General features: G+C 42.8%; 1 protein-coding gene across 6 annotated transcripts in view; it reads right to left on the bottom strand.

Annotated features, from left to right (window-relative positions):
* The window catches only part of PITPNM2 (phosphatidylinositol transfer protein membrane associated 2), a 197,860-nt gene that overhangs the window by 26,042 nt on the left and 144,328 nt on the right, over nt 1–27,490 (bottom strand). For 5 of the 6 annotated variants that reach the window (XM_024196153.3, XM_024196155.3, XM_024196149.3 and 2 more), the window contains 10 exons: nt 24,991–25,086; nt 17,896–17,997; nt 16,744–16,814; nt 14,376–14,620; nt 13,668–13,857; nt 12,573–12,692; nt 11,540–11,751; nt 6,321–6,496; nt 5,685–5,855; nt 4,440–4,589 (listed from right to left, as the gene is read on the bottom strand). In XM_024196153.3, coding sequence (XP_024051921.1) covers nt 4,440–4,589; nt 5,685–5,855; nt 6,321–6,496; nt 11,540–11,751; nt 12,573–12,692; nt 13,668–13,857; nt 14,376–14,620; nt 16,744–16,814; nt 17,896–17,997; nt 24,991–25,086 — 1,533 coding nt within the window. The remainder of the gene's footprint in view (nt 1–4,439; nt 4,590–5,684; nt 5,856–6,320; nt 6,497–11,539; nt 11,752–12,572; nt 12,693–13,667; nt 13,858–14,375; nt 14,621–16,743; nt 16,815–17,895; nt 17,998–24,990; nt 25,087–27,490) is intronic. The other variant, XM_024196154.3, reaches the window with a different exon arrangement.

A 27,490-nucleotide genomic window follows, 5' to 3' on the forward strand; every position in this document is an offset into this window, starting at 1 on the left:
GGACTTAAATGTTGGTAAAATCATTTCAGTGCTCGGCAGGAAAAAAAGGCTACAAGCTGATCAACTTAAAGCCATATGGACTGTCAGGGTCTAGGGCCCAGTTGGAGTCTGACCCTGACACTTTGTGTTTCATACACTGTATGAGTTAAGCCTGAAAGGCCTCTGCTAGTGTCACCCTCTCCTCTGATGTACGCTCCCCTCACTTCCTTCCTCTTTCCATTTTGCCTTGAGCTGCCAGCTATCAAGGTTGCTGCACAGCGTCTGTACGGCAGCATGTCTCACTGTGCCACGCTTTGCAGCAGTCTCATGCTCCTACTGGCACTTCCTTCAATAAAAGATTTATCGAAAGGAAACACACTGAAGCCACATTCCAAAAAGGGGCACAAGTCACGCGTGGGAGCTGATTACAGTTCGGAACTGAATGGAGATCTGGCGTGGTCCAGTGGACAGGGACGCTGGAGTGGGAGACACGTGTCATGGGCTCTATTTCCAGCTCTGACACTAATCTGCTGTGCGACCCTGAGCATGTCACTTCCCCTTTCTGCACCTGATTCCCCTGCTAGCCTTTGTCTGGCTTATCTATTAGATTGTAAGTGCTCTGGGGCAGGGGCCTCTTACCATGTGCTTCTACAATGACTTATGGGGCCCACAGCCGTCCTATAACACAGAGTGATACAGCAACAGGGCCTGGAATGTGTGTGATGGGAACAGCTCTCCATTAAATCAGCAGAGACACAGCAGAGCTCAGCTGTACAACCCCTCAGACTCAGAGATTGTATCCTGACTCGGAAAAGCGCTGAATTTAGGTTGGGCTCAGCTAACGTGCTAGCTAAGCCTGATCTTTTCCCCTAGTGCAGATATAGCCTAACATCCTGAGCTCAATTTCAGTTGCTTGAGCTGCAGCCTAGCTAAATAATTCAATTTCAAGATCTTACCTTGCACCTACACTAGGGGGGAAAAGGTCGAGTTCGGCTCGGGCCTAGCTAGCACGTTTTAGCTACACCCAGCCTAAATTCAACCATTTTTCCCTAGTGAACACCAGGCCAGAGAGGTGGATCCTATTCAAGTCTCCACACTCTTAACGTCAGTGGCATTTGTACAGCTCCCTATTGAGCTACCTGCATTGTGGACCTCCAGGCCTCACAGGATCAGGCCCACAATCAAAGAGGTGCAGAGAAAGCATGGGTGGAACCCTATTTTCAGGAGGTTTTGCCAGGCTGCAAACGTTTACAGAATTGCTGCAGCAAAACAGATTACTGATCAGACTAATGATCCAGCGTGTCTGGTATCCTGACACCTACACCAATGCCAGATGCCTCGGAGGAAATGACTTAACCCGCAAGGCACACACAAGGGGTTGGGGGGCACTTTTCCTCCCATCCCAACTGCAGCTGGCAGTAATAGGGAGCAAGGACCAACTTTCAACCATGCCAATACAAGAGCTCCACCTAGTGGTGACAGAGCTGCAGCACTTGTGTAGCTCAAAAGCTACGTGGTAAGAGTGATCCAAAATGGCAGCCTCTTGGCATTTGGTGTCGACAACTCTTACAATATCTGTTTTTTTTTTCTCAGAGCCCCAGCTGCTGGAATCAGAGATTGCAGGAGAATCTCGGCTTTCATGTAACATAAAAAAGCAAGTGTTCTCCACAACCAGGAGGGCTAGAAAGCTGGGAAACATGACGTGAGGCCAAAATCTGGATGCAAATTTTAAAACAAATTATGAAAAGAAAAATCTCATGATATTTAAATCAATCTCATGATTTTTTGGGTCTGACTCATGATTTTTGAATGCTTGAGGTTGGCAATACTGGGTCTGAAGCAGGAAGATCGACAGCCCTTTTGATATCGTCCTAGCTGGTGTCACCACAGACTATTCTCATTCACATAAATGTCTAAGCTTTTAATGTTACACCACTATTGAGCTTAACACTCTACGTGCAGATAAAGGGAGTCTATTGGCTCTGACAGCAGTGCTCCCTCACGCAGCCTTAATTATATCTGCTTTCATATTTTCTTAAACCTCCAGAATCTCTCCCTTTTTTAGTGACAGAGTCCCCCCTTTTCAAAGTATGAGCCCTCAATTCTATAACAGAGAGCTGTTTCCAGGGAAAATACGGGACAGGAAACACAAGAGACGAAAATGTGTCTAGAAAACTTAGTCTTCTCAATTTACCCCTTCTGTCGAGTATTCCGAAATCCCAAATCTATATTGAAAATGATTTGCAAATTAAACCTTAGGCTGTTCAATAGAGAACCTCGTTTACTCACACAAATGACTGGGAGACTCACTGCATTACAATTCGCTCAGTATAAATTACTAACATTTTGCAGAGTTTTAAAAAAGGATAATGCAGCAACAAAAGGTCATACTTTCATTTAACTTGACGGGTGCAATTTAGTTCTAAATAAGATAACTTTAACTGTGTGCTAAGGCCAATGTTTTCAAACTGGGGAGCCTAAAGTTAGATGCATAAGTAACTATAATGGGAGTAGTAGGTGACAAGCTCCTTGGAAAATCAGGCCACTTATTTAGGTCTCTAGATACGGATTTAGGTCTGTTTGACTATGCTGGCCTAAATGCACTTTGTGTGGTAAAGATTTGTTTTGTTTGAGTAACGAAGACTTAGAACCAGGAGATCTCACACTGTAGCACCACCTCTGCTAGTAGAGCTTCGCTGAGAAGTTGTGTGAAGTTGCCTTTGCTTGTGTGAATTACAGAGTGTGTAGATCAATGCAGTGAGAATAAGCAAAGTTCTAATGTAGTTCCAAAGTGAGCAAAGGGTGGGGAGAGAGGAAAATCCTCTCCTCTCCCAACTCTGGCTATGGAGCTTTAATACATATTCAAATGCCGCAACTCTTCATTTTAAGACGTATTTTTCAGTGCGCTCAGTAATTGCTTCCCACCAAATGAGCAGCATCGGGCTATCTAATACATCAGTGGCATTGGGTTAAGTTCCTGGGGTGTCAGGGCTGCATGCCATCAGGAAACAGGCTGTTTCAATGCAGCACGGTACCCTGCAAAGGAATACATAGGCTGCATTGTGCCATTGAAGCAAAGAGCTCTTCAGCAGTTAAAACAAAAAATTGGGGTGGCATTTTAAATGCTCAGCATTGACCTAACTCTGCTCCCACTGAAGTCAGTGGCCAATGCTGAGTGCGTTGGAAAATCCCATCCTTAATTTCAAAAGCAACAGAAAAAGAGGCTGAAGCGCCTTTTTATTAGTCCTGAAAATTCATCTGCTGCCCCATTCGTAGAGTCAGATATGGGCACAACTAAGCCACATGACACTCTTGAGATGATGGGGGATGGGAGAAGAGTTTTTTGGATGCATAGTCATGGTCAGTCAGCTAACATGGGATGAAGGCTAAGTGACCCTGCATTAGTGAAGTGGAAAGCGATGGTAGGCAATACTGTAGTGTCCTTTCCCCCGCCCTTCCTAGAGAACCTCAAAAGGCACAAATGGCAATTGGGCACCTAACATCCATCTGTACCTTTGAAAATCTCTCCCTGTGTCATCTTCTATCCAATGTAACCAATGGGAGGTGCTGCTGTTCCGAAATTACCACTCAGCACAATGGGGTTAACTCAGACCAATAAGAGCTGACTGACATGAGTAAGGGCTGCAGGATCAGGATCTCCAGGGGGCATATTTAAAAGGGGTGGGAAGAGTAAAAAAAAAAAAAAATACAGGAGAAAAGAAATAAAGTTGAAAGTCTCATTAACTTGCAGATTTGGTATCAGCTGTAATCGAGAAAAATATAGCCATGCAGCATTTTTGATAGCAACAAAAACCAAACTTGTTTTTAAAGCAGCAATTATTTGAGAAATCAAATAAAAAGACACCTTTGGGTCCTGAAAGCTTTGTCCACTGTGTTTAGATGATGCAAAATTAGTGTCTAAATATAAGATGTGCACCTTTGGGCACGTGACAATATCTGGTCACTTTCTGGTACAGACATACAATACAGAGTATGTTAATCTGTAGTTACGTGCTGACTGCACTGGCAAACTTTGTGTACTGCAAGCAAAAACCAGGTGTCAGTTTCAATGGCAGATTCTGTACACTGCATAAACTGTAACAGCAGGGCAGGCCTCAAGCAAAAGCAAAGCAAGCGTGGGGGCCCGGAGCCTTTCGGCCACTCGATGCCTCTCCAATAGCTCAACCAGAGGAAAAGCAAACTCATTGTCTGGCCCCAATCTCCCCTTCCAGCATTTGCAGCAGAAGGGGAGACAACTCACAGCTCAGTTTTCACCACCCCCTGTCAGTGGCTTGTCCCATTCTTGCCTGGGGTCCAAGAATACATGGTTATGCAGGCACTTCACTTGTCATATTCAGGTACATAGTGCAAAGCTTTCAGCCCCATGAGGTAGAAGACCAATCTCCAAGGAGCACCCCAAGTACACAACACAAGACACTAGAAAAGGGTAGGTTACACACACTCAGCAAAAACGGCATTTTTATTGGAAACATCTTGCCAATTCAGAACTGGAACAGGTATACAGGTTTCCATGAAGCTGTCCTGGCGCTGGAGAGCAACCAATGGGCTGCTTTCCACAAGGAGGATGGGGTTGTTCTGGACTGTCTCAACTAGAAGCAAGTGGGGAAGAAAACAAAAGGACAAGAACAACCAACATGTGGCCACAAACTGTAAAACATACAAACAACTACAATCAAACACTTGCAACTACAGTTCAGGGTCTTCTATAAAGGACCAACCTTCAATTAGAGGAACAGAAGCCAATACAGATGGTCTTCCAAATAAGCCTAAATTCAGTGCCTTACTAGTTAAAACAGTTATAACATCAGAAGAAAGCACAGGAATGGCAATTTTACAACAAAAGAAAAGGAAATCCTCCAATGTAGCTTTTCAAATTGATCACAGATCATAATTTTACAGTATATATAATGGAATCTTCTTAAAGTGAGAAAATTATTCCCCACAAGTGGAGATTTACTTCAATAAGATTTTAAATTTGCACACTGAGATGCACTGTAATAATCAGGGCCTTGCATTTGATTTCACTATGAATGGAGTTCACTATAGACAAGTTTCTTAGGCTGAAAGAGGTCTCCAACTGCTGGCTTACATAAGGGTAGATTACAAGAATTGAAAATGGGCTTTCTGAGCACTGCTCCCTTATTTGAGCCATTTGCATGGGCAAAATATGCAGCAGCATTTCAACAGAATGTGCCGTGCATAGCTAATGGTATTCAGACACCCAGTCCCCTCAGCTTGCTTCACCCATATGGATTGTGTGCAAAAAAGCAAACTGCATCCCTTATGTGGCTTTGCTCTGCTCCCTCCCAGTCCTCATCAACCCCCCTGAAAGATCAAGTCCCTAAATCTCAGCCTAGCTGATCATGTGTTCCATTCCTATGAAATGGTTCCAATCTCAAGCACTGCCTGGGATGTAAAATGGAGAACAACATACAGAGTACATTGCATATCGACTCACAGCAACTTCTGGGCTTTATTTAATAAATGACAACAATGGTATTTTGGATGTGAAGCATTGAATTTGTAAAGAGAAATCCACTTGCCTGGGAACTTTTTGAAGAAGCTAAACACTACGAGGCCAATCCTGTGCACCTCACATCGTTAAAACACTCCCTGACTTCAGCGTCTGCGCCGAGAGCACAGTCTTTGGGCCATAGGCAGATAACAGATAAAAACGGACGTACCCAGAAGAGCAGAACTGCCGTCACCTAATGGGAACCTCTGGTAGCGTGGAATATTGAAGGGAGGCAACACGTGGAATCTCTTTTCCAAAAGGGGCTCCAGGCGTGAGGCAGATGGGTCTGCAGGATGGAACAGGTTATAGACTTGTTGGCAGGCTGGCCTCAGCTGAAAGACTAAGGAGAAAAGGAGGGAAAAAAGAAACTCCCAAGTATTACAAAGTTATTTGTGAGGCTCGTATAAATCTATTTAAAAGGCGATTTACTAGTTGTAAAGTGCAGCATGAGGGGGGAAAAAAGCCCTTTAAGAGCGCTTACTTCCATCACACTCCAGTTGTAAGTCAAGCAGGACAACTGATGTTTCTGTGGAACATACTTTACTAAATAGTTTTTTGCTGCATATGTTTAGATTTTTGTTGTCTAGGGCTAAATGACAAAAAATGTGTAATCAATATTTATAGAAGTAGCTAGTACTGACTTGTATGGTGGAACAACACATATATAATTTAGTTTCACAATATGTTCTACAGTTCATCTCATCCAAGTTACTAGATTTTTTCTTTGCAAGTCTGAAAGCTTTTTGTAGTAGAAGGTATTTAAAATGCCCACTAAGTGGAACCACTGGTGCATGCCAAAACCTACTGTCAAGAGCTGGGATGACGGTTTTTCTCAATGCAAGGACCAGGCCCAAGGGAGACCCAAACAGGAAGAAATCTGTGATCTCAAATTCAAATTTTCCAAGGTTTCCTCCATCCAACATTGTGGAGCTACTCGATCGTCTGGATCCTGGGTCATTTCTCAGAACACTAGAATGTAAACTAAAACAACAATACATTCATAAATAAGAACACGGTCAAAAGCCAAAATTTTGTTCACAAGGGTGTGGGTTATTTTTTTAAGAAATAATGAACACAGATTGTACTGTGGCTAATCGTGTAGACGATTCTTTTTATTTTAAGAAAAGGAAATGTATCCATTAATCACCTGTGCCTCTACATGCTAGTGAGAGACCCTATCAAAGCAGAGTCCCCTTGTTCCACTGATATGATCCAGCCGATAAATTCAAGCTCCAAGTGAGCTACAATCTCTAATATTCCTGTCCCCACTCCTCCAATCTCTAATATGCTCTTTGTGGAGTAAAATGCTGGCTACTGCTACTGAAGTAGTAATTTGCATGCTAGCAAGAGCAAACAAAAATTACTATAGTACCATGCAAAAGGCAGCATTTACAATCAATTTTAACTTAACTCCAAGTACATGTATTGTTATTACTGTCTCTCTTCTTGTCAACATAATAATTCTTTTCATCATTTTTTTCTTTTCATCACTCTATTTCTCAGTGCTACGGAAAGCAGTGAGCTGTGCTTACCCATTTCTTCTTCAAGGAAGTGGGACAAATGTTAGGGGATTACAAAGGAAAGAAAAAAGAAAATGGGAGGGGAAAGAGAAAAAGAAAGATCAAAATCTGCAAAAGCGTTTCCTACATTCTTGTGCACCAACTTCACGCCACAGAGTTTTCTAATAGCATAAGCTTATATAAAAACATATACACATTTATACCCCATATACTACGGTGGTGATTTCAGTGTGATGAACTGAGCAAACCACGTGATATACTGCATTTATCATGCACCAGCAATATCCTTCCCTGGATTCTGCACAGTAATCCATGGGTGTCCTGACTACTCACATTTTAAACTCCCCTCTTGCCGCATCCTGAACAACTTCAGAAAGCTTCAATTAAAAAATATAAAACCTGCCCCTAATTTGTTTCTTTTCCCCTTCTAAAGGGTCTCATTTTCCCTACAAAATTCAATGGGTCTGAAGTGCAGGGCTGCAATATGCAGATTTAAAGGACAAGTATAAAGTCCAATATTCCTGGAACTCCAATTGGGTTAGAAACACAAGCTCTCTTACATGGGTGAGCTGGGGATCACTCCAGCTTCCAATAGGATAGAGTGCTTGTTTTTATTCTAGAACTGGTGGATTTTGAGATATCAGATGCTGAATATCAGAATGTATGGATTAGAAAGAAGTTATTTTAGGGAATAAAGAGGGGTTGGTTTTTTTTCCAGACTCTAGGAGTCTGAGTCTGAATTGTAATTTTCCAAGGCCTGCAGAGTTAGACCAAGACAATCCGGCTGTATTTAAAGCTCTCTGTAACATAGTTGAAAGAATTTTCCTGTAAAATATGGGGGATCAATGAATTACATGACAGCTTGGTTTGACAGAAAAGTTCTACTGGCCTGGAGTCAGGGCTGACCCAAATGACACTGCCCTTCCCGGCTCTGGGGCAGAGTTCTAGAGGGGGTCACTGCAATTTGCCCTAGCTCTACAGGCACTAAGTGCTCATTCATTAGGGGCACTTCTGAAAGTGAAGTGGCTGCCAGGCTGTGCAGTGAGGTCCTGCTACTGCTGCTGTCTTGGAGCCCCCAGTGGAACATGGCTGTGTGCACTGTGCCGACTGGGATACTGGAGCAGCTGTCCTTGCATGCATCCTTCATCTGGGAAGGCCAGTCTGACAAATGAACAGCTGCGAATGACACACACACACACACAGCTGGGAAGAAGGTAAATTGGTTTCACTCTGATTTTATTTTCTCATTGTGCCTCCACTGGCTGCCAATCTAGATGGACACGAATAAAACCTTTGCACCGTACCACACTGTCATGTATTTTCTGTAATACACACACTGTTCTATGTCTAGAGTTTTGGTTACCAACAAGAGCAAGTTATGATGCTTGCTTATACTATGCACACAAATAATTGAGAAAGTCAAAACAGTGGCATCAAGACGGTGAACAGCAATGACAGCTAAAATGAGCCTGTTTCCCTTCCTGTGATATGAACAATGCTCTAAAAGGTCACGCTGCTAGAATGCATGATGTTAGCGTGCGTGTGCAAAAGAACAATCCTCTGGTAAAATTAGAACCATTTTAGCTGTCAGGGCTGCAACACGTTGGTCTTATGTGTAACTAAGACAACTTGATAAGCAACAAGTTCACCCTTTTAGAGAAGAACCAGTCCATTAGCTTGATTCAAATGAATACACAAAATGACAGACGGCACATATATCAGATGTATTATGGCAGGAACGGATTTTCTAGATGGGTTTCAATTTCTGTTACATTCCAAGCACCTTCCTTCAGGTCGGATATAGGGGAGAGAGAAAACACTCTAATAAGCCGTTTGGTAGAGTTTTTCTCATTTTAGTGGATATGCAACAGCCCTTTTGGGAATCAAAGGAAATGAGATCTGAGGGGGAATCAGAATCCATCATGCCCAAAACCAATCCACATGGTCCTGCTTTTACTTTAGAATGCTACAGCTGCAGTGATTAGACAGGATCCAATTGGGTTTAGTAGCAAGTCAACTAATTGACAATAATATAAAACCAACACAACCAGAAATATTGTAGCAGTGCAGAAGGATTGAATTTAAAAATAAAAGAGTGGTCGTCTCACCAGATGATGCTCTGACTTTGCTGGGCATTGTCCCAAAGTAGTGGATAAGTCTAACATGCGAATGAAAATTAATCTGTCTTTGGCATGTGTTAAAATCTGCATTGGGCACCGATGGAAAGATCGCCATATGCCAGGCTGCCTGAATGACACACATTTGCTGTGCTCATTAGGAAAACTTGGGTCTCTCTCCTGCCAAGATCTCTGCATTAAGCCATGTAATCATATTACATCATGTCTTGGTTTTCATAGCAAAAATTCCTACTAGTGGTAAAGTGATGTAGTGATAGGAGATTGTACTGGTTACCCTGCTGTTCATTAGTCAATCATCATAAGCAGAGTGTAATGTAACAATTATGTAACATGCTGGTTATATGCAATCAGACAGGGGTAAACACAGTGGACCTGCCAGTATCCCTAGCCCACCACCCGTTTTGCAAAGTAAACAGGAAGCTGCTTGCCAGATACCAAATAAGGGCATCTTCCTTGGTTCAGTCCAGGCTACAGCCCTCTCTGGCTTCTAGAGCAAGCAAGGAGGAGAAAGCAATACGTTTTGATTTGACCAGCATTTGCCTGTCTAATACGGGAGGTTGCCTTGCTAAGCTACGATAAGAGACTGATTGTCTTTTATTAGCCTGCTGGAAAGAGCTTATTGGTTTTCCTAAATGCAGCCATCTTTTTAAATATAGCAGTTCCATTTAATATAGCAGCCCCAATGCCATTCACTTTCCTACCTTCCCTCTTGTATAAATCTTTTAGTAAAGTGCCCCTGACAGGTGAGTAGAGTCCAAGCCCTCAAGCTGGAATGGAAAGAAGACCTTAGCTGGTGTAGGAAAATGAGGCTTGGAGTTGAATATAGGGTTCATTGCTTGTCAGGAAGTGACAGGGAAGGATCAGTAGGAAATGTCTAGAACTCTCCTAATTCCACAAGCTGATGGAAATGCAGCAGTGAGGACATAAGCATCCTGCTTCAAAGACGCGCTCCTTGAACAGTATCTAAGTGGTAACAGGACCTTCCTCTAGGAAAGTAATTCGATTAATAATAAATTAAGTGATTTTCTCGAGAATCATTTAAAAAGTTCAGTATTACGCTACGTAAGGGCCTCAATATATGTAAGAAACTGAAACAGACTTTTGATGTAACTGAACAGGCTCCATGCTTAGTAAAGGGTACACATTAATTTGGAGGAGGGGGTTAACAGGGCAGAGGTAACTTTGGCTGCCTGTGCTGGCAATACAGTAAATATACAACACGTGCTGCTGGCTGAGCCTATGCACCGGGAGATTCAGGAGGGTGTTATGAAAGATTTCCCAAAAGGGAAAATTCAGGCTGAAGAGCAAGAACAAAAACCTTCCTCCCAGCACTCTGTTAGAGTGGGGAGCAGTATGCCAAGGGAAGTGATGGGGGGACCCAAAGCTTACAACACGTAAATCTAATGCTGTGCTCAGTCTAGTAACCTGTCGAGGACACTCCTGCACTAACTGGGAACGTACTGGATGGGAACTAATTGGTCTCTTCCATCTCTAATGCCCAGGATTCTGTTCTTTTAGGATCCATGATCATCTCATTTCCTCTCCCAGGGTTCCACTGTGCCTCTGGCAGAGCCCTGAGGATCCCTCATCTCCCTGCTTGACATGCAAGGCCCTGGGCTGCTCCCACTCACCTCCAGGCAAGAAGGCTTGGCTTTGGAATCACCCTTCAGAGCCAGTCAATGCTGCTCCTTAAACAGGGTTAGGGTCAGTATTGGACAAAGCTGAGCAATTCTGGGGACTGTAGTGCTGCACCTAGAGCATCCCAAACCCCATGGCCTGGGAGCAAGGGACTACTGCCCTGGACTTGTGTCTCCAGAATAGCAGCAAAGGGCCCTAGGAACCCGGGAAGGGCCCAGGGTCGGCGTTCATATCCAGACTCAAAATATCCCAATGTTTAGGGATGCTCATAACAGATGGCTCGGACTCATCTCTCCGACCAACAGGCCAGCCAGGTCAGGATCAATTTTGATAGATGCCTAAACTTAAAATGACATTTGACTCTAAGTTCTCCTGTCTCGTCAGCTGCACTGGTTACATACTTACTCTGCTGCAGTAACATGGCAAAAAAACAACCACCAACCTCTTGCTACTCTTATGCGGCTGTTTTCCCCCCACTGTAATGTGGGTGCAGCACAGCAGCAGCTCATAGTTAATTTTGTCCCCACAATCACATGGTACTGTACAATGCTGCTGGTAATTCCTCTGTAAAGCCCACACTTGCCAATGGAATCTGAACACCTCTGATATTCTTCAACAACGTTCCTAAACCTTGCCATCCCCGGGGTTACAAAACAACATTAAAACTGCACACGGGTGTCTCTCTTGTCCCCAGGGATTCCTGACTCACTGTTCCTTTGAAACCTTACCTTGAAAGGAATGCCTGATGTTGCTTTATTGTATCCATTTCGTAGGTTGATGAATCACTCCTTTTTCGGGGCAGCTGCTTCTTTGGATCCTCTCCGTTGCTCCGAGGAATATCAATGTTGCTTCTGCTGAGGTGTCTGCTGGCCTCCAGGTTGGAGCCACTGGAACAATAACTGTTGTTCACAATTATTCCAGGAGACAGGAGGTCAGTGTCCTAGGATTTGAAGTACACAGGCATCAGGCAGCAAGTCAGAAGTGCAACCACATTAGACCCTCCCTCTTCAAACAGCTGCACTGCCTCCTCATTTGTTCCAGTTCAAATCTACCTAATCTCTCCATTTCCTAACACACCTACCCTATCTAAGTGCACTCCGGGAATTTTTCTACTTTACCTACCTCGGAGTGCAACTGAAAAGCTTAAAAAGGGCACTAACAACTTGAAGCTCCACTCACACCGTCTGGGAGAATAGGAGGTTTGATGGTCCTGAGCAAGATTACTCAGAACATCCTAGTCTGTAATGAATTTTCACTTGACAAATATACTAAAAAAAAAATAGCTTCATATGGGATTTCTGGTATTCAAACCTAAAACAAAACAACATTTCTATAGCCACTAGGCGGGCGTATAATACAAAACAATACAACACAGCAGGGTTGGGCAAAGCCTACCCCAAAAGTAGGGACACAAGCACACACCCCAGTGTGCACACACCCTCCATGAAACTGGAAAACGGAGCTTTGTTCTTTCTGATGAAAGCCCCAAATAAATTAGAAACAGTCCATGTTTTCTAAAATACATTCTTCTGCTTTGACAAGCAGGTTAGCAGTGGTGACTATTGCTGATATTAGGGCATCACTGACAGAGTCCTAACCAGTCCTCCATAGTGCCTCTGCTCTGGGCACAGGGGGATGACTGGAGGTAGAATGGGGAAGGATTAAAGGTGGAACCCTCCCTTCCGTCTGGAGCTAGGGGCGGACAGGGAAGTTCTGTGGCCAACAGGGTTATCCTGACTGGTTTCTAGTAGGCTACATTACCTGCACACTCACAATACTCCCTCGTCGGCTGCTGTTTTGGCTCTCAGACACAGTCTGATTGCTGTAACATAAGGCATCAAATCCCAGGATTCCTCCTACGCAGTCCCCTACCAAACAGACCTGAAAGAGCAACCAGAGGTGGGGAAAAAACCCAAAATGATCCCCCTCACTTTGAATTCACAGAAATACTAGCTAAAGGAATAAAACATCTAAGCCCAGAAAATGGGGAACATGAGATCCTTCAATGTAGTTATCAGCATCACCGCTTAATCAGATAATATCTGCCTAGGAGCTCTCGCTAGCCCAAGCAGTTATGGAATTGTTGACCATCATGTGTCAGATGGGTGAGTTCTGGGTCAGCAGTTACTCTATACCAGGCTGTGAGGTACCTTGGAAGGTTTCCAGCTCTGGAGCAGATCTGGCTTGAGGCAGGATCTGAGATAATTTCTTCCCATATGGGAGGTCATGAAATCCCTGATTATAAAAGGTGGGGAGAGGCAGAAGCACTTGTGATACATGGTGAAGAGGACAGTCCGGCGGTTAAGGCACCACCCTGGGTTTCAGGAGGCCCAGATTCAATTCCCTTCTCACAAACTTCCTGTGCAACCTTGGGCAAAGTCACTTAGCCTCTCGGTGCCTCAGTTCCTCGTCTGGAGACTGCAGCACTCCAGTGGGGACAATAGCACTGCCCTACCTCCTGGGGCGTTGTGAGGATAAATACGTTAAAGATTGTGAGGATCTCAGATGTTACGGTAATGGGGGCCAGAGGAGTACCTAAAACAGATAAAGAGCATTTCTTACACCTCATTTGGAGAGATACATCACACCTATGGTGTCTTTTGTTTAAACTTCACATTTTTACAGCTAAATTTCTGAGCTCTAATTTGCATTTTCTTCTTATAAAAATTAATCTCCAATAAGAACAGTGTAAAATAAGGGAAAATCTTTATCTTAAAAACAAAACAAAAAGCCCAAGAAAACATTTTCATAAATTAGCCCAGCATTGTCAAACGTTTCCAACTCTTCCAAGAGATTCAGAGGGAAATGGCCTTGTCTGCTTTTCATTTTATTGTTCTAAAACAGGACCTTACTCACCTGGCCAGTAAATGATGTGCCTTCTTGTGATTTAATGAATTCGCTGTAGGCTTGATTGGCTCTCAAAATCACCGTGGCTACCGCCTCCTGATATTGTGGGGATGATGTTGCTAGCAGAGGAAGTGCAGCGAGTGGAATGTGATCCTGACTATTGGAGAGGCATCCTTCATCATAACTGTAAGGGCTAAGGCTGAATATAGGAGAGGAGATGAAAGAGACAGAGGCTTGCATTGAGTTCATCATTTGCAGCCAGCACAATCAATGTTTCAGATCACAAAAAAAAATCTCAAAGTACAAAAGCTGTGTGTTCTCTTGCTGGTAGAAATGCTCTAGGGCTGGGGAAAACACACTTCTTTCCCCCTTAAACCTAAATCTTCAGAGAACACACACAGTCAGAATGACCGCTGGACAATAACTCTGTAAAGTCAAGTTCAAGTACTTATCTGATTAGTTTGAGTAAATCAATCACAGAACTTCAGCTGCATTGCTATTGTACTGTATTCATTACAGCCATGTATGAAATTGAGGCTGGAAGGCTTGCTAGTTAATTAATAAAGTGCGCTCTCAAAGTGTGTGGATAGCTGTCATCAATATTAGGCATCCTCAACAAGGTCAGAGCATACCCCATAGCGTTGATTATAGATGCACTACAACAGAGTAAAAATTTACAAATGCGCCCCTCTCCAAGATAAAGGAGCACAAACTTACTTGGATACCAGTGAAAAGGCTTCTGAGCAGATGGCTGGGCAAGGAACTAGCTTGAGTGCAATGTGTCCAAGAGCAGCTGGGTAATGTACCCTCATTACTGTATCAAACACTGTTGTGATAGTATTGACATCTCCTTGTTTTGAATTCTGGTCACCACTTCCTGTATCCAGGATGTTTCCTCCATGTAGTACCAAGATTAGGACGTGGATTTTGCTTGGCTGCATTGATGGCTGCACTGATTCATCCTAAAAGGAAATTAAACAAAATATAGTGGAAGTACTTGTTTCCCCCAAGCCTTTGGTATTTGCCCCAACAACACTATGTTTATTTAGCACCTTCTAGTCCACAGCCCTTCACAATGTACTTACAACACTGCCCTGAAATACAGGCATCTCCAGGGGACAGGCCAATTCCTACCCAATAGCAACAAAACACATATATTGTCCATACAACTGTAACTGGTGCACTTCAAGATACGGAACGGTGGAGAAATGGTTTATTTCAAGCGCAAGAAGGAATCCTGTAGTGAGGGTATCTTTAAAGAAACTTGATTCTTTCTTCCCGAAATGCCTGAGAGGTAATGCTGATACCCCAAAAGCATGTTCAAAAATATCCATTTTTACTTGTATCATCTAGGTAATAACTAGTGTCACTGACTCCTTCACTGCATTTGACCAGGTCAAAACATTCAACATATATTTAAGGCGTCATCATATAATTTTAGCAAAAACACTGTGGGAGTCCTGCTCTAATCCTTTCTCCTAACACTTTATCCCTGTATGGTAATGGAGGCTACATTCCAAACCTTCTTATGTTAACCCAAACATTTTTTTTCTTAGAATGCAATGTCATTTTTTATCGTGAATTTTGTGCTCATGAAAAGGTGCCAGATTGACAGTTCTGTAGAGTAACTCAAGTCCTAATTTTTCCTAGCACAAGTAATAACAGTGTAAACTCTTCCCCACATCTACCCAGTATCAGAGGCACCAAGGTCTATGGATGATGTGTCTATCTGTAACATGGGGGTAGTGATATTCACCCAACTCAACAGTGAGTTTGAGATTCATAGAGTTTAGTGACAGAAGGAACCATTCTGATCATCTAGCCTGACCTCCTGTATAACACAGGCCAGAGAATTTCATACAACAGATCCTGTGCCAAGCCCATAACTTCTGGTTGAGCTATGCAATCTTTTAGAAAGACATCCAGACTATATTTAAAGACTTCAAACAATGGAATTTCTAGTTAGAATTTGTCTATGGATGGAATGCTGTATAAGAGCTAAGTATTATTAATTATTATTATTAGTCTCTGTAACTTACACCACCACTTACACCTCATTCACTTTGGCCTACTGTGTCTGCAAAGTGGATTCTTGTCTGGAAGTGCATGACTAAAAGCATGAGAGGCGCTGTTATACCAGGTCAGTATTGCTTTTACTTTCAGTAATAAATGTTTTGTGTGTGTAGTTCTTCCCCGTGTAGTTCTGAGATGCCATGAATCACCCAGAGGCTTATCAGCAAGATGCCTGTAGGCTCCTTTCCTGTCAAGTTCAATGACTTCTGCTCGTAAAGGTAAGGTAAGGGGTGGAGAGGGCTATTTGGATTCTTTAATCCAATCAAGCCCTAGAAAATGACTTCAAGACACGTTTCTTGAAATACAACTATTCTTGGATAATTAAGACTTGTTAAACTTGTAAAATAAAAACACGGCTCCTCCCCATAAGGAACAATTCAGAGATTTTAGAATTACTCTATTACACCCTCATTCTATTTGTTTTCCACCTCATTTCTGCGCATGTTAATTTTGGAACAAAACTAGAGGGTGTTTGGTGGCGGGTGGGGAGGATTTGTCCATAACGTGATTTGAGCTTGCATGTCTCTCTAGAGGGAGGAATAAAAATCCCTGCCCCACTTTGTGCTACAACGAAAGTTGAGCCTGAACCACAAAGAGCTCACAACGTCCCTGAACATCATGGCTGTTTATATGTGGGGCTCAGATTTGGACCTATCTCTATAACCGAGTTGGAAAATGGTTCTGAACAGTGCATTGACAGCTACTTCTGAATATGTTTGCTGCTAGGCTAGTTCAAGGGTACATCATTTGCTCTTTCAGCTGAGGGACTTTATGATTGACATTCACAAGCTTTGTCGTTTTTTATGTGTGGTTAACAATATTCCATAGGTAGGTACCTTAGTGAAGTAACTGTGTAAGCATGGTCATGAACTAGCTCCATGACACAGAGATGCCACAGGGGTCACATAAAAAACATCTGCAGCAATGAAGGGCACTATTTACTCCATCACTTCACCAGCTACATTCTCTAAACAAACAGGGGATTTTAATTCGATGCAATCTAAGGGCTTACCTCTATGATGCTTAGCCTTTCCACACTGGAACCAGCATGGTACTCTGTTGATGTTTCATGATACAAGTCATCTGGAATTAAAGAGGTTTCTAATGTAATACAGCCAGACTCCATTTTATACAGCAGCTATATAAATGATGGCATTGGCTGTGGCAGTGGTTCTCAGTTTTTTCCACATCAGGATCCACCTCCCACCTAGCCAGATTCCCTCTCCCATTTAGCAGTATGGGAACGATGGGGTATGTGTGATCCCAACACTTTTTGGTCACCTCCCAAGTTGAGAACTCATGAACTACGCCATCATTAAATGTCCTAGTAGTTCTCTCTTTTTTAACATGAAGGTTTTTCTAAAGGATATCCAGCTGTAGAACTGAGGACACGGCCCATATTTTTAAAAAAGGGGCCCAATTCAGATTTGGTATGAGCAGACAGGAGCCCACTGAAGGAAATGGAATTGCAAATCGCTAACAACAGTCTGAATTTGGCCATATGTCTCTTCAGCAAGGAGATAACTGTTCTTTTCCAGCAACTAAAGGGCGGCAGTGGGAGAGACCCTTGCACAGCTGTTAGAAACAATCAGCTGCACAGGAGCATGGAAGAGGCTGTTTGAACTCTAACAAGGGAATGGGGTTTGACCTGCTCTTGCATGCGTGGATTTACTTGAATCAGTCTAACTTGATGAGTCTATTTCCTTCCACCACTTCAAAAAGGCTTAGAGAGGAAGATGTTATCAGATGAGGAGGATACAGGTGAGAAGGCTAAACCTTCTCCTAACAGAAACCCCTGTTGTATGGGGAGGGAGCAAGGAAGAAGAAGGGGTTAAAAAGTCTGAGGAATGTATGGGTGATTTAAGACTGCACCAGAGCGTTTAATCATTTTATCAGATAATTGCTTTTGTTATAGTAAGAAATCAAACTGAAATGGAACGTAAGAGAGAGAGAGTTTGAGAGACAAGATCTCCCTATTCCTAACCCCTGCTTGGACACTGACTCTCTCCGGGGCCTTGGGCAAGTCACTTCTCTCTGCCTCAGTTTCTGCAGCTGTAAAATGGGGGTAACAAATTTTATCTTCTTTAGAGGCTGGTCAGGACGATTAAATTAAGTGACCGTAAAACATGCTATGTACAGTGTGAAGTAAAAAGAAATAAATTACCCTGGACATCGCATTCAGAGCTTCCAATTTTATCCATGAGATCGTTGGAACTCCATTTGGTGATTTCTTTTGGGAACACCTCTTCGTTATCGGACAAGCCCTCTTTAAAGACAGAAAAAATATTTTTATGATACACTTGTATACATGTGTGTGCAGATGTGTGTATGCACACACATACACACACTACAGACAGCATGTCTATAAATAAAAGTATACCTTTATTAATTCTGTGTAACCTCATTGCAATTTGAGGCAAGATAATGTTTAAACGTGGTGTTTGTATAATCAACTAGTAGCTGAAATCTCGTGCCGTCACTTGGGTGTGGCAGTTGGGCCACAAAGGCCACCATCTGTGCAGTCTCCCTCATGCAACCAATAAAATTGGCGCATGCAAATTAACTACAGAGTAAGGCTGGTCACTGGTTGAGTTACCTCTGGTATCACAATGGTCTAGGACTCTTGGCATGGCATAGATACATGTACTACGACTCACAGCTACAATTTGTAAAGTCAAAATGGCTGAAGACTTAGACATTGGATGGTAACAGATCACAAATCCCAGTGATGATTGAACCTGGTGATATTCTAAACAAAAAGAGTTCTCAATCCTTCTTGTAGCTGTCTCCATCGGTTTACGCTGACTCAATAGACCTTCTAGGCTTCAGAGCAACACACAGAGAGTGACAATCCTGGAATCTTATACAGACACCAGCTCTCAGGACAGTGAGAGCAAAATGCATTTTAAATACAAAAGAAGAACTGTTTAAGTTCATCAACAGAGTATACAAGTAATCTGTGTATAGCTCTGAAATGTGCATAAATAGCTTTAAATTCTTGTTAGCTGTTAGAATCCAAGTTTTGGTATTTTCCTTGATGCATTTTCTGTCCTAAACTATATTGTAAACACTGCTGTATGATTTTAAACAGCCTCACTGATTTACCCCTACTACTTCAGATCTGTCTCCTTCTGTCCAAACTAAAACCTTGGCTTGTCTCTCTGACATCGCCTTGTGGATGTCTAGCCACCAGCTCAAGTTCAACGTGCCTAAAACAGAGCTCCTGATCTCCCTCTCCCCAGCCATCCTTGCTATCTCCCTTCTCGATCACTATGGACAACACCATCATACTGACTGTCACTCATGCTTGTACAATGGGCACATCTTCAACTTGGACCTCTCTCTAGCTCCTCATATCCAGGGTGTGTCTAAATCTTGCCAATTTTTCTTGCATAACATCTCTAAGACACAGACTTTCTTATCCATCCACACAGCTAACTCTCTCATACACGCCCTCACCATCTCGCGTCTTGAATACTGCAACATCCTTCTCTCTGGCCTTGACAAACGCAATCTTGCCCCCCTCTTATCCACTGAGAATGCTGCTGCAAACAGTTTTCTTAGCCCATTGTTTTGACCATGTCAACCTTCTCTTTGCATCCCTCCACTGGCTCCCGCTTGTCTGCTGCATCAAACCTCAGCTCTGGTCTTCACTTTCAAGGCCCTTGATGGCCCTCTCTCACTATCAGGATGTTGACTCTCATCTCCGATCAGCCCATGATACCAGCTTCCATTGCCCATTAGTTACATTTTCTAACAAGCGCCTTCGTGCTTTCTCCCACGCCTCTGCTTAAGCTCAGGAGGAGCTCCCCATAAACATCCACAAAACTAACTGACTATCATCCACTGAAACTCTCCTTTGCCATGATGCCTACAAAAACAACCTGATGAGGGCTGGTGGCTGAGACCACTGCCCATCATGCTGACTGACACAGACTCATTGGGTATGTTTACACAGACCAAATAAAGCTCATGCCAGCAAGTCTCAGAGCCCAGGTCAGCTGACTTGGTCTCACGGGGCTCACACTGTGGGGCTAAAGACAGCAGTGTAGACGCTCAGGTGGGAGCCCAGGCTCTGAGACCCTCCCCCTCACTGGGTTTCAGAGCCTGGGCACCAGCCTGAGCCGGAATGTCTACTGTTATTTTTAGCCCTGCAAGCCCAAGTCAGGTGACCCAGGCTCGGAGACTCGCTGAAGTAGCTTTTTTTTTTTTTTGCCATGGGGTAGTCATACCCATTGTTTCCTTGTGCTCCCTGTCTGTCTGTATCCATCTGTTGTCTCTTGTCTTATACTAATATGGTTAGCACTTTGGCGCAGGGACCATCTTTTTTGTTCCGTTTGTACGGAATGTAATACAATGGGAGTCCTGACCCATGAGTAGGGCTCCTAAGTGCTACAGTAATACAAATAATAAATAATAAACAAGCACCATGATCCACTTCAGGAGTTGCTGCATTTCAGGAGTGGATGAAGCAATCCCTACATTTGCCGTACATATCTCCCAGAGGAGTTAGGAAGCTTAGCTGCCTTGTTTGTCTAGCTCTGAGATCTCTGGATTAAAGGGTGCTAAGTATCATTACTGTTAACACCACAACTACCTGAAAGGAATAAAGTGAACCTAATTCCCAAGGCTATTTTGGGCATTAATAAATTTGAATAAATCTAAGCCTGAACCTGGTCACATTTAGGAAGAGTAGCAAGACACCCACTTTGCACAGGCTTTCCACTTTATACTGACCATGGGCTAGAAATCCCAGCCACTAGGCCTAGTCTATACTAGAAGAAATTTGCCAGGATAGCTATATTGGCAAACTCACCTAGAGTATACGCAGCTTATACTGGCAAAAGAGTGCTTTTGCTGGTATAGCTTATACCCCTGAATGAAATAAGCTATATAGGTAAAGCATTTTTTTGCTGGTATAACTACATCTATACTAGGACTTTACCGATACAAACATGTTGTTAAAAAATTGCACCCCTTGCCAACATTACTGTACTGGCAAAAGTTTAATGTGTAGACCTGCCCAATGGTGTCACTCTGTTCTCTAGATTCTAAGCACATGAGCTAAAGGAGGGAATGGTGCAATGGCTCCTCATTCCTGGACAAGGTCTTGGATGCAATTTTAAGCTGGGTAAAGTGCGCTCTAATAGTATGGTGATAGGCTCCTATAAATGTTTGATGTATGTAATGATGACATCATAGTTTGCTCAGAACTCTGAGCTCATGTCTTAGTAAGTGAAAAATTCTTTCAAATCACATTTGAAAAATGCCAAGTATGGCAAACAAACAGACTTAACTGTATAACACCCCTATTGACACACCGGCCTGATTGTTAGCCAGGAAGTTGTTAAGTTGTTAAGTGATTTTTTTCTTTTTTCAGTTTTGAGACTTGGAAGCTGGAGCATATTAAATATTTGTTTTTCCTACACTGATGAGTGGGACTTAGTAAAAACCCACCAGCAAAATCTGCTCTATTAAAAATATTTTTAATTCTCAAATGGAAATGTATGAAAGACCATTGGATTTGCGGCGTACCAATTATCTTCCTATGAGCTATCACCATTATTCAGTCAAGCACAGCTATCTGCAGGGATAGATTTAATTAAACACAGTTATTAAGTGACTTCATTAGTATTTCTTGTCCAGACTCAAGAGACATAGCAGCAAAGAAAATCTGTCTTGGAAGAGCATTAGAATCTGTGTTACCAGAGCGTGTGCAACATTATGCCTCATACAACTTCCACCTTCATTAAATTATTATTTGTTAAGCATAACGAGCTTGTCAGATGATAGGCACTATATCAATATCATTATTCTAAAACTTGTGACTGCCCACAGTCAGAGGCCAATTCTCTAGCAGACCATCTTTGACTTCTGGGCACTCTTCCCTCTGACACTGAAGAGAAACCACCTCAGATCTGCACATAACACACTGCTTTTGTTCAGCTTTTATGTAATCCTGATTTGAAATCGTATTTATCATTGAAGGTTAATTGTGTTTTAATTGTATTTATCGTTCCATGCTTAGCGATTTGTTTTCCTGAAGAGGTAAATTTAACTGAGTTATAAACATAAAAATGACTGCAATTTCAGCTGTCTCCAAGATGTAAAAGCTATAATCTTCAGATTCACAGGCTAGGGTTCTCTCTTTTTTTGTTGCTTTACAGCTACTAATAAGATCGTTAGTTGCAAGGTTCTTTGGATCAGGAACAAAAAGATTTTGAAACACTATTCTTTTCAGAAAATCTGATAAACAGCTAAGAGTTATATAAAGGGGGTTGAATGCACTGCTGCGGAAAGACTGTTTATTTTTAGTGCTTTTAATAACACCTCAACCATAAAAGATAGCGACCTGGAAATGGTCATGTCGACATGCTATTTAATTCTTCCAACCCCAATAAAACTTGAGTTGATCTAATTTCACTGCACAGAGAGAATGTACAAACAGGTAACATCACATGATACCTCTGCCAACGGGAATATACCAGAGAAATCGTGTGTGTCAAACAGAGAGAGAACAAAAAGGGGGAGATTAAATTCAAAGCTTCTCCAGCAACTTAATCTAAATATTGAACTCATTTCCTTGAGAGGTTTAATTATAGGTCTTACTGCTGCTTTAGTGATCACCAAATATGATATTACTCCTGTTATTATCATTTATTACAGTATAGATATTACTGTATTTTTAACTCTCCTTACCAGAACATGCCAGTGACTGAGAACATGTGGAAAGTCTAACAAGATAAAAATCTTTATAGGCTCAGATTACACTCACTATTCAGCAAGGAAATCTGAATGTATACGGGAAGCACTCATGAGGAACTGAATTCATCATTGACTCATACCCCAATCAACACTTAGTTTCCATGGTACTGGCCCAGCAAGCCCCTCTTACAGTATTCACTGTAAGAAACACTCATTCCATATTCACAAATCCAGTGCAGTTGGCGTCTAATGAGAGAGCCGTCTGGTCTGCAATAAAGGGTGTAGCAGATTGTCACTACCCAAAAAACTAGTAGTCTTAATATGCATTGTCGAGAACATCGATTTGTGAAGAAAAAAACCAATCAAATTAAGCACATTTCAACCTAGACTGAATAGGATGCAGTCAAAGCAGAATAGGGAGGAATTTTTCATTGGCAGCAGATGAGCTAGATGATTTAAGCAGATGTTGTCCATCGTTAGATTCTATTAGTCAGCGGTTAAAAGGTAAAATGCATGGTGGATAGCTATGAGTTTGTTTAGATCAGAGGTTCTCAAACTGGGGGTTGGGACCCCTCAGGGGGTCATGAGGCTATTACATGGGGGGTTGTGAACTGTCAGCCTCCACCCTGAGCCCCGCTTTGCCTCCAGCATTTATAATGGTGTTAAATATATAAAAAAGTGTTTTTAATTTATAAGGGGGGGTCGCACTCAGAGGCTTGCTTTGTGAAAGGGGTCACCAGTAAAAAAGTTTGAGAACCACTGGTTTAGATGACTCACTTATATTCATATGTTTACATTGCTATGGTAAAGCCCTGAGGTACAATTGTTACAGGAGCTATATAAGTTAATAAATAAAGACACATAAAATAAGTTAGCCCTGGCTGATGGGCCAGTGACACTTAGGGTTTCAACCCCGAGCCAACCTGTACTCAAAGCAGCCTCTTAACCTGCAGTCTTACTCTATAGCAGCGTGCTACTTCCCACAAGAAAACATTTGAAGGAAAGCCTGAGAATGTGGGGCATGTTCGTAATATTTGATATCAAAACTTTTCTGAAGTAAATCACTTCAGCTGTACTACTTGCTACGGTCAATCATGAATGAAATACTATTTACAAAATGGTACCAGCAACACCATTTGCCAGCTCCAGCAATGCAGGTTAGCCAGCTTGTTAGATGATCATTGGGAGGCTGTTTGGAGAAGGGTGTCTTGGTAGTTAGTGCTTTGTACCAGTGCTGAACTCACTGTCAGTGCTTAACAAATATATACAATACGAGTCCTGTAGAGCAGTGCTTCTCAAAGTCGGGCCGCTGCTTGTTCAAGGAAAGCTGCCGCTAAAGGGCAGCCAGCACATCCCTCAGCCCATGCCGCTTCCCGCAGCCCCCATTGGCCTGGAGCGGCGAACCGCAGCCAGTGGGAGCCACGATCGGCCGAACCTGTGGACTTGGCAGGTAAACAAACCGGCCCGGACCACCATGAGCTTTCTCTGAACAAGCGGCGGCCCGACTTTGAGAATCATTGCTGTAGAGCAGAGCATCCTCCTTTTAGATACACACAGCAAACAGGGCCGGCTCCAGCGTTTTTGCTGCCCCAACAGGGTGACCAGATGTCCCGATTTTATAGGGACAGTCCTGATTTTGAGGTCTTTTTCTTATATAGGCTCCTATTACCCCCCACCCATTGTCCCGATTTTTCACACTTGCTGTCTGGTCACCCAACGCCCCAAACCACTCAAAAACAAAAAAAAAAAAGACGTGATGGGCGGCACTTCGGTGGCAGCTCTACCGCCGCCGCCGCTTCATTCTTCAGCAGCAATTCGGCGGCAGGTCCTTCCCTCCGAGAGGGACTGAAGGATCCACCACTGAATTGCCACCGAAGACCCGGACGTGCCGCCCCTTCCTGTTGGCTGCCTCAGGCACCTGCTTGCTGCATTGGTGCCTGGAGCCGGCCCTGACAGCAAACAAAAATATGTGGAGAGAGCTATAGCACACTAAAACACTTCAGGAATTCTTACAGAAAAAAAACTTTCAATGCTGGTGAACTCTGACATCTCCCTTCACTCCCTTTTGCATTTCTTCGTGCAGGCATACAAGCTGTTAATAAGGACTATTACTAAAGACAGACTAGGGTCTCTTCTTACTCAGGCAGGACTCTACTTGTCATGAGCTTTACCACTTGGCTATTTGTAAACAAACAATCTCAGTCATGCTGAATAAGAAATATTAAGGGTTATATCCACAGCTTGTGTAGAGAATTGCAGAATTTTACCCAGGTGCATTCGCACCAAAAAAATACCAAAGTTCCATATGTTAAAAGAACTCAAGATCATTTCATGTTAAAAAATAATCAGACAGATTACATTAAACTTGAAATATTGCCCAGCTGAATGAAACAGTCTGCTGGGTGCTGCTCTGAATTACATCAATGCTGCATAAAACCCTTGATTAGAAAACAATACAGTTTCAAGCAAGGCAGGTGGTCTCACTGCCTGCTCCCCTCCCAACTCCACCCTTTAAGAAGATAAAACAACTGATCACCATTTTGGTTCCACATACCATGTGCATCAAAGAATTCATCATCTGAGCTGTCGTCTGAATCTCTGGCAATGCTCTGCATCCTCCACTCGGATATACTATGGCGGGAGGGGCTTGCTGGAAAAAACAAAAAAAAAGGCGTATGCGGAAAGCTACATAAACAAGGCAGAGTGTTCCTGACATGGTCTTTGCTACAGGAACATAGTCGTGTGCACCTTGTGAAAATCTATCACTGCAGCGATAGATTAAGGCACAATATTCCAGTGATGCTGGTGTGATGTCAATGTACCACTTTACAAGTCCTGTTTGCTTACTGTGGTTATAACCTGCCCGCAAGCTGCCACATTAAAGCAAGCTGTTTGTATCACTCTTATGCTATTTTGAACGGCAGCTATTTATAACCATTAGTAGGATGTGTAAAATCATTTTGTTTTTAAAGTTTGCAATTAAAAAGGGAATAGTCTGATTTGTAAGCCTTCTTCTCGACTGTAACAGCACACAAGCCATGCTACAGCTTCCACTAACTTTCAGATGGGAAACTACCTGGAACAGTATGGAGAGAAATAATCTGTTTTCTAGAAGGAAATTGCTTCCATACCAATTGGAACAAAGATCTATTTAAACTTTAACTGGGGTGATTTAAATAAAATGCTATCAAACTATTTTTATGGAAGCTCTCAGTGTGCACTATGGACAGATTTACACTAATACAGTGAGAACAAGAGTACATGACAATTCCTTCAGTGTCTGTTTGCCCTCCTTTTCTTACATCTACTTGATCCCTTTCATTTTCCATTTCAAAGTTCATTGTGCTAAGTAAACCTTTTGTGGCATTAGCTTTCAAAATACAATTTAGAAACTAGCTACTGTGAACTCTTTTTAGCTGAGCTCTTCACAGGATACTAAGTCAGCTAAAGTGAAAATCATACACAAAGAAGCAAGAGAGATTGGTTCTCTCTCTCTCAGTTTCACTCATGATTGTGGTGCACCCGTCAATGTTACAGAACAGGGAGCACACACAAAGTACCTGTAGCAGCAACATTCTAATGTAACACAGCAGGGTTACAATTTTCATTTAGCATACAAAGAACATCGAATGGCTCATGTTATTGTAATGGCTGTATGAAAACTATTTATTCCATTGCTGTAACAGGGTTAAATATGTGAGTCAGATTCTTACGATTCTAATTTTACCTCCTAATTGTCATGTGGAAAGACCACTGTGACCCTGAGCAGAGGCAGTTAATTACAGCTTAGTTGGTTCTGTAGCCCCCGACTATCCCACCATCCACCCCTCTGGGAATAGCGAGCAGTGTGATTGGCATAGCCGAGCTAAATCACACTGGAATGACGTCAAATGCACTCGCATGCTAGTTTCTAAAAATAGAGCACGTAATAATATATGGGATGGTGACAAGAGCCCCACTCACACCAGGGGTCTTGCTTAGGCAGTGTAAAACGGATCAAGTCTGCATACAAAGAGAGGGAGTTACTTTCTTGTCAAAGGTAGCTGTAAATCCAGACAGCTCTTCGCATTTATGTATGTGAATATGCTGCCGTTTCTTAAACCTAGCATGAAAGAGGATTAAAATATCTGCATGACGTATTTCCCAGCTCATTGCAATTCACTCCTTTCATCACTTTTTCCAGTAAAATCCATGCCAATCTGAAGTTTAAAAATCATGCTTTGCTATCCGTGAAAACCTTTAAATGAAATCCTGAGAGGTGCTGAAGAACTGCAATTTCCATTGGCCAAGTCTACACCAGGGGACAAAAATGGTGTGTTTTTTACAAGGAGATAGCTAACAAGAGATGACTCTGTCACTGTAAAATACCAGCACAGCCAAGGCAAGTGGTAGTTTTATCTCCAGGTAAGTGTGTATCAAGTGAAGAGAAGGTTACTCACCTTGTGCAGTAACGGAGATTCTTTGAGATGGTTGTCCCTGTGGGTGCTCCACTTTAGGTGTTTTGGCGCCCTGCACTTCTAATCGGAGATTTGTAGTAGCAGTGCCCTGGTTGGCCATGTGTGCAGCAACCATCTCGCGCCACTCTGAGCGGTTACCCCTGCGTGCGCAGCCAATTGTCCCCCAATTGCTTCTCTAACCCAAAGGATCAACATGAAACTCCGAAGTGGGGAGGTGGGTAGTGGAGCACCCACAGGGACAACCATCTCAAAGAACCTCAGTTACTGCACAAGATGACTAACCTTCTCTTCTTCGAGGAGTGTCCTTGTGGGGTGCTCCACTTTAGATGACTGTAGAGGAATGCCCCTCGATGAAGAGGAGGGGCTTCGGAATTGATCTGTGAACGGTGGAGAGCACCGAGAATCCAAACTGAGCATCTGCGGCTGATTGTTGCTGTAATGCATAGTGTTTGGTAAAGGTATGGGCTGATGCCCAGGTAGCTGCTTTACAAGTGTCCATGATGGATACATTATTGAGAAAGGCTATCAACGTGGAGAGCGCTCTAGTGGCGCATGTGCAAAGACCAGAGGGAGCTTGCAGATCATAGTTTTGGTAAC

Source organism: Terrapene carolina, unplaced genomic scaffold (genome assembly GCF_002925995.2).
Source record: "Terrapene carolina triunguis isolate 2854851 unplaced genomic scaffold, T_m_triunguis-2.0 Scaffold234, whole genome shotgun sequence".
In the NCBI taxonomy this organism is placed as follows: domain Eukaryota; kingdom Metazoa; phylum Chordata; order Testudines; family Emydidae; genus Terrapene; species Terrapene triunguis.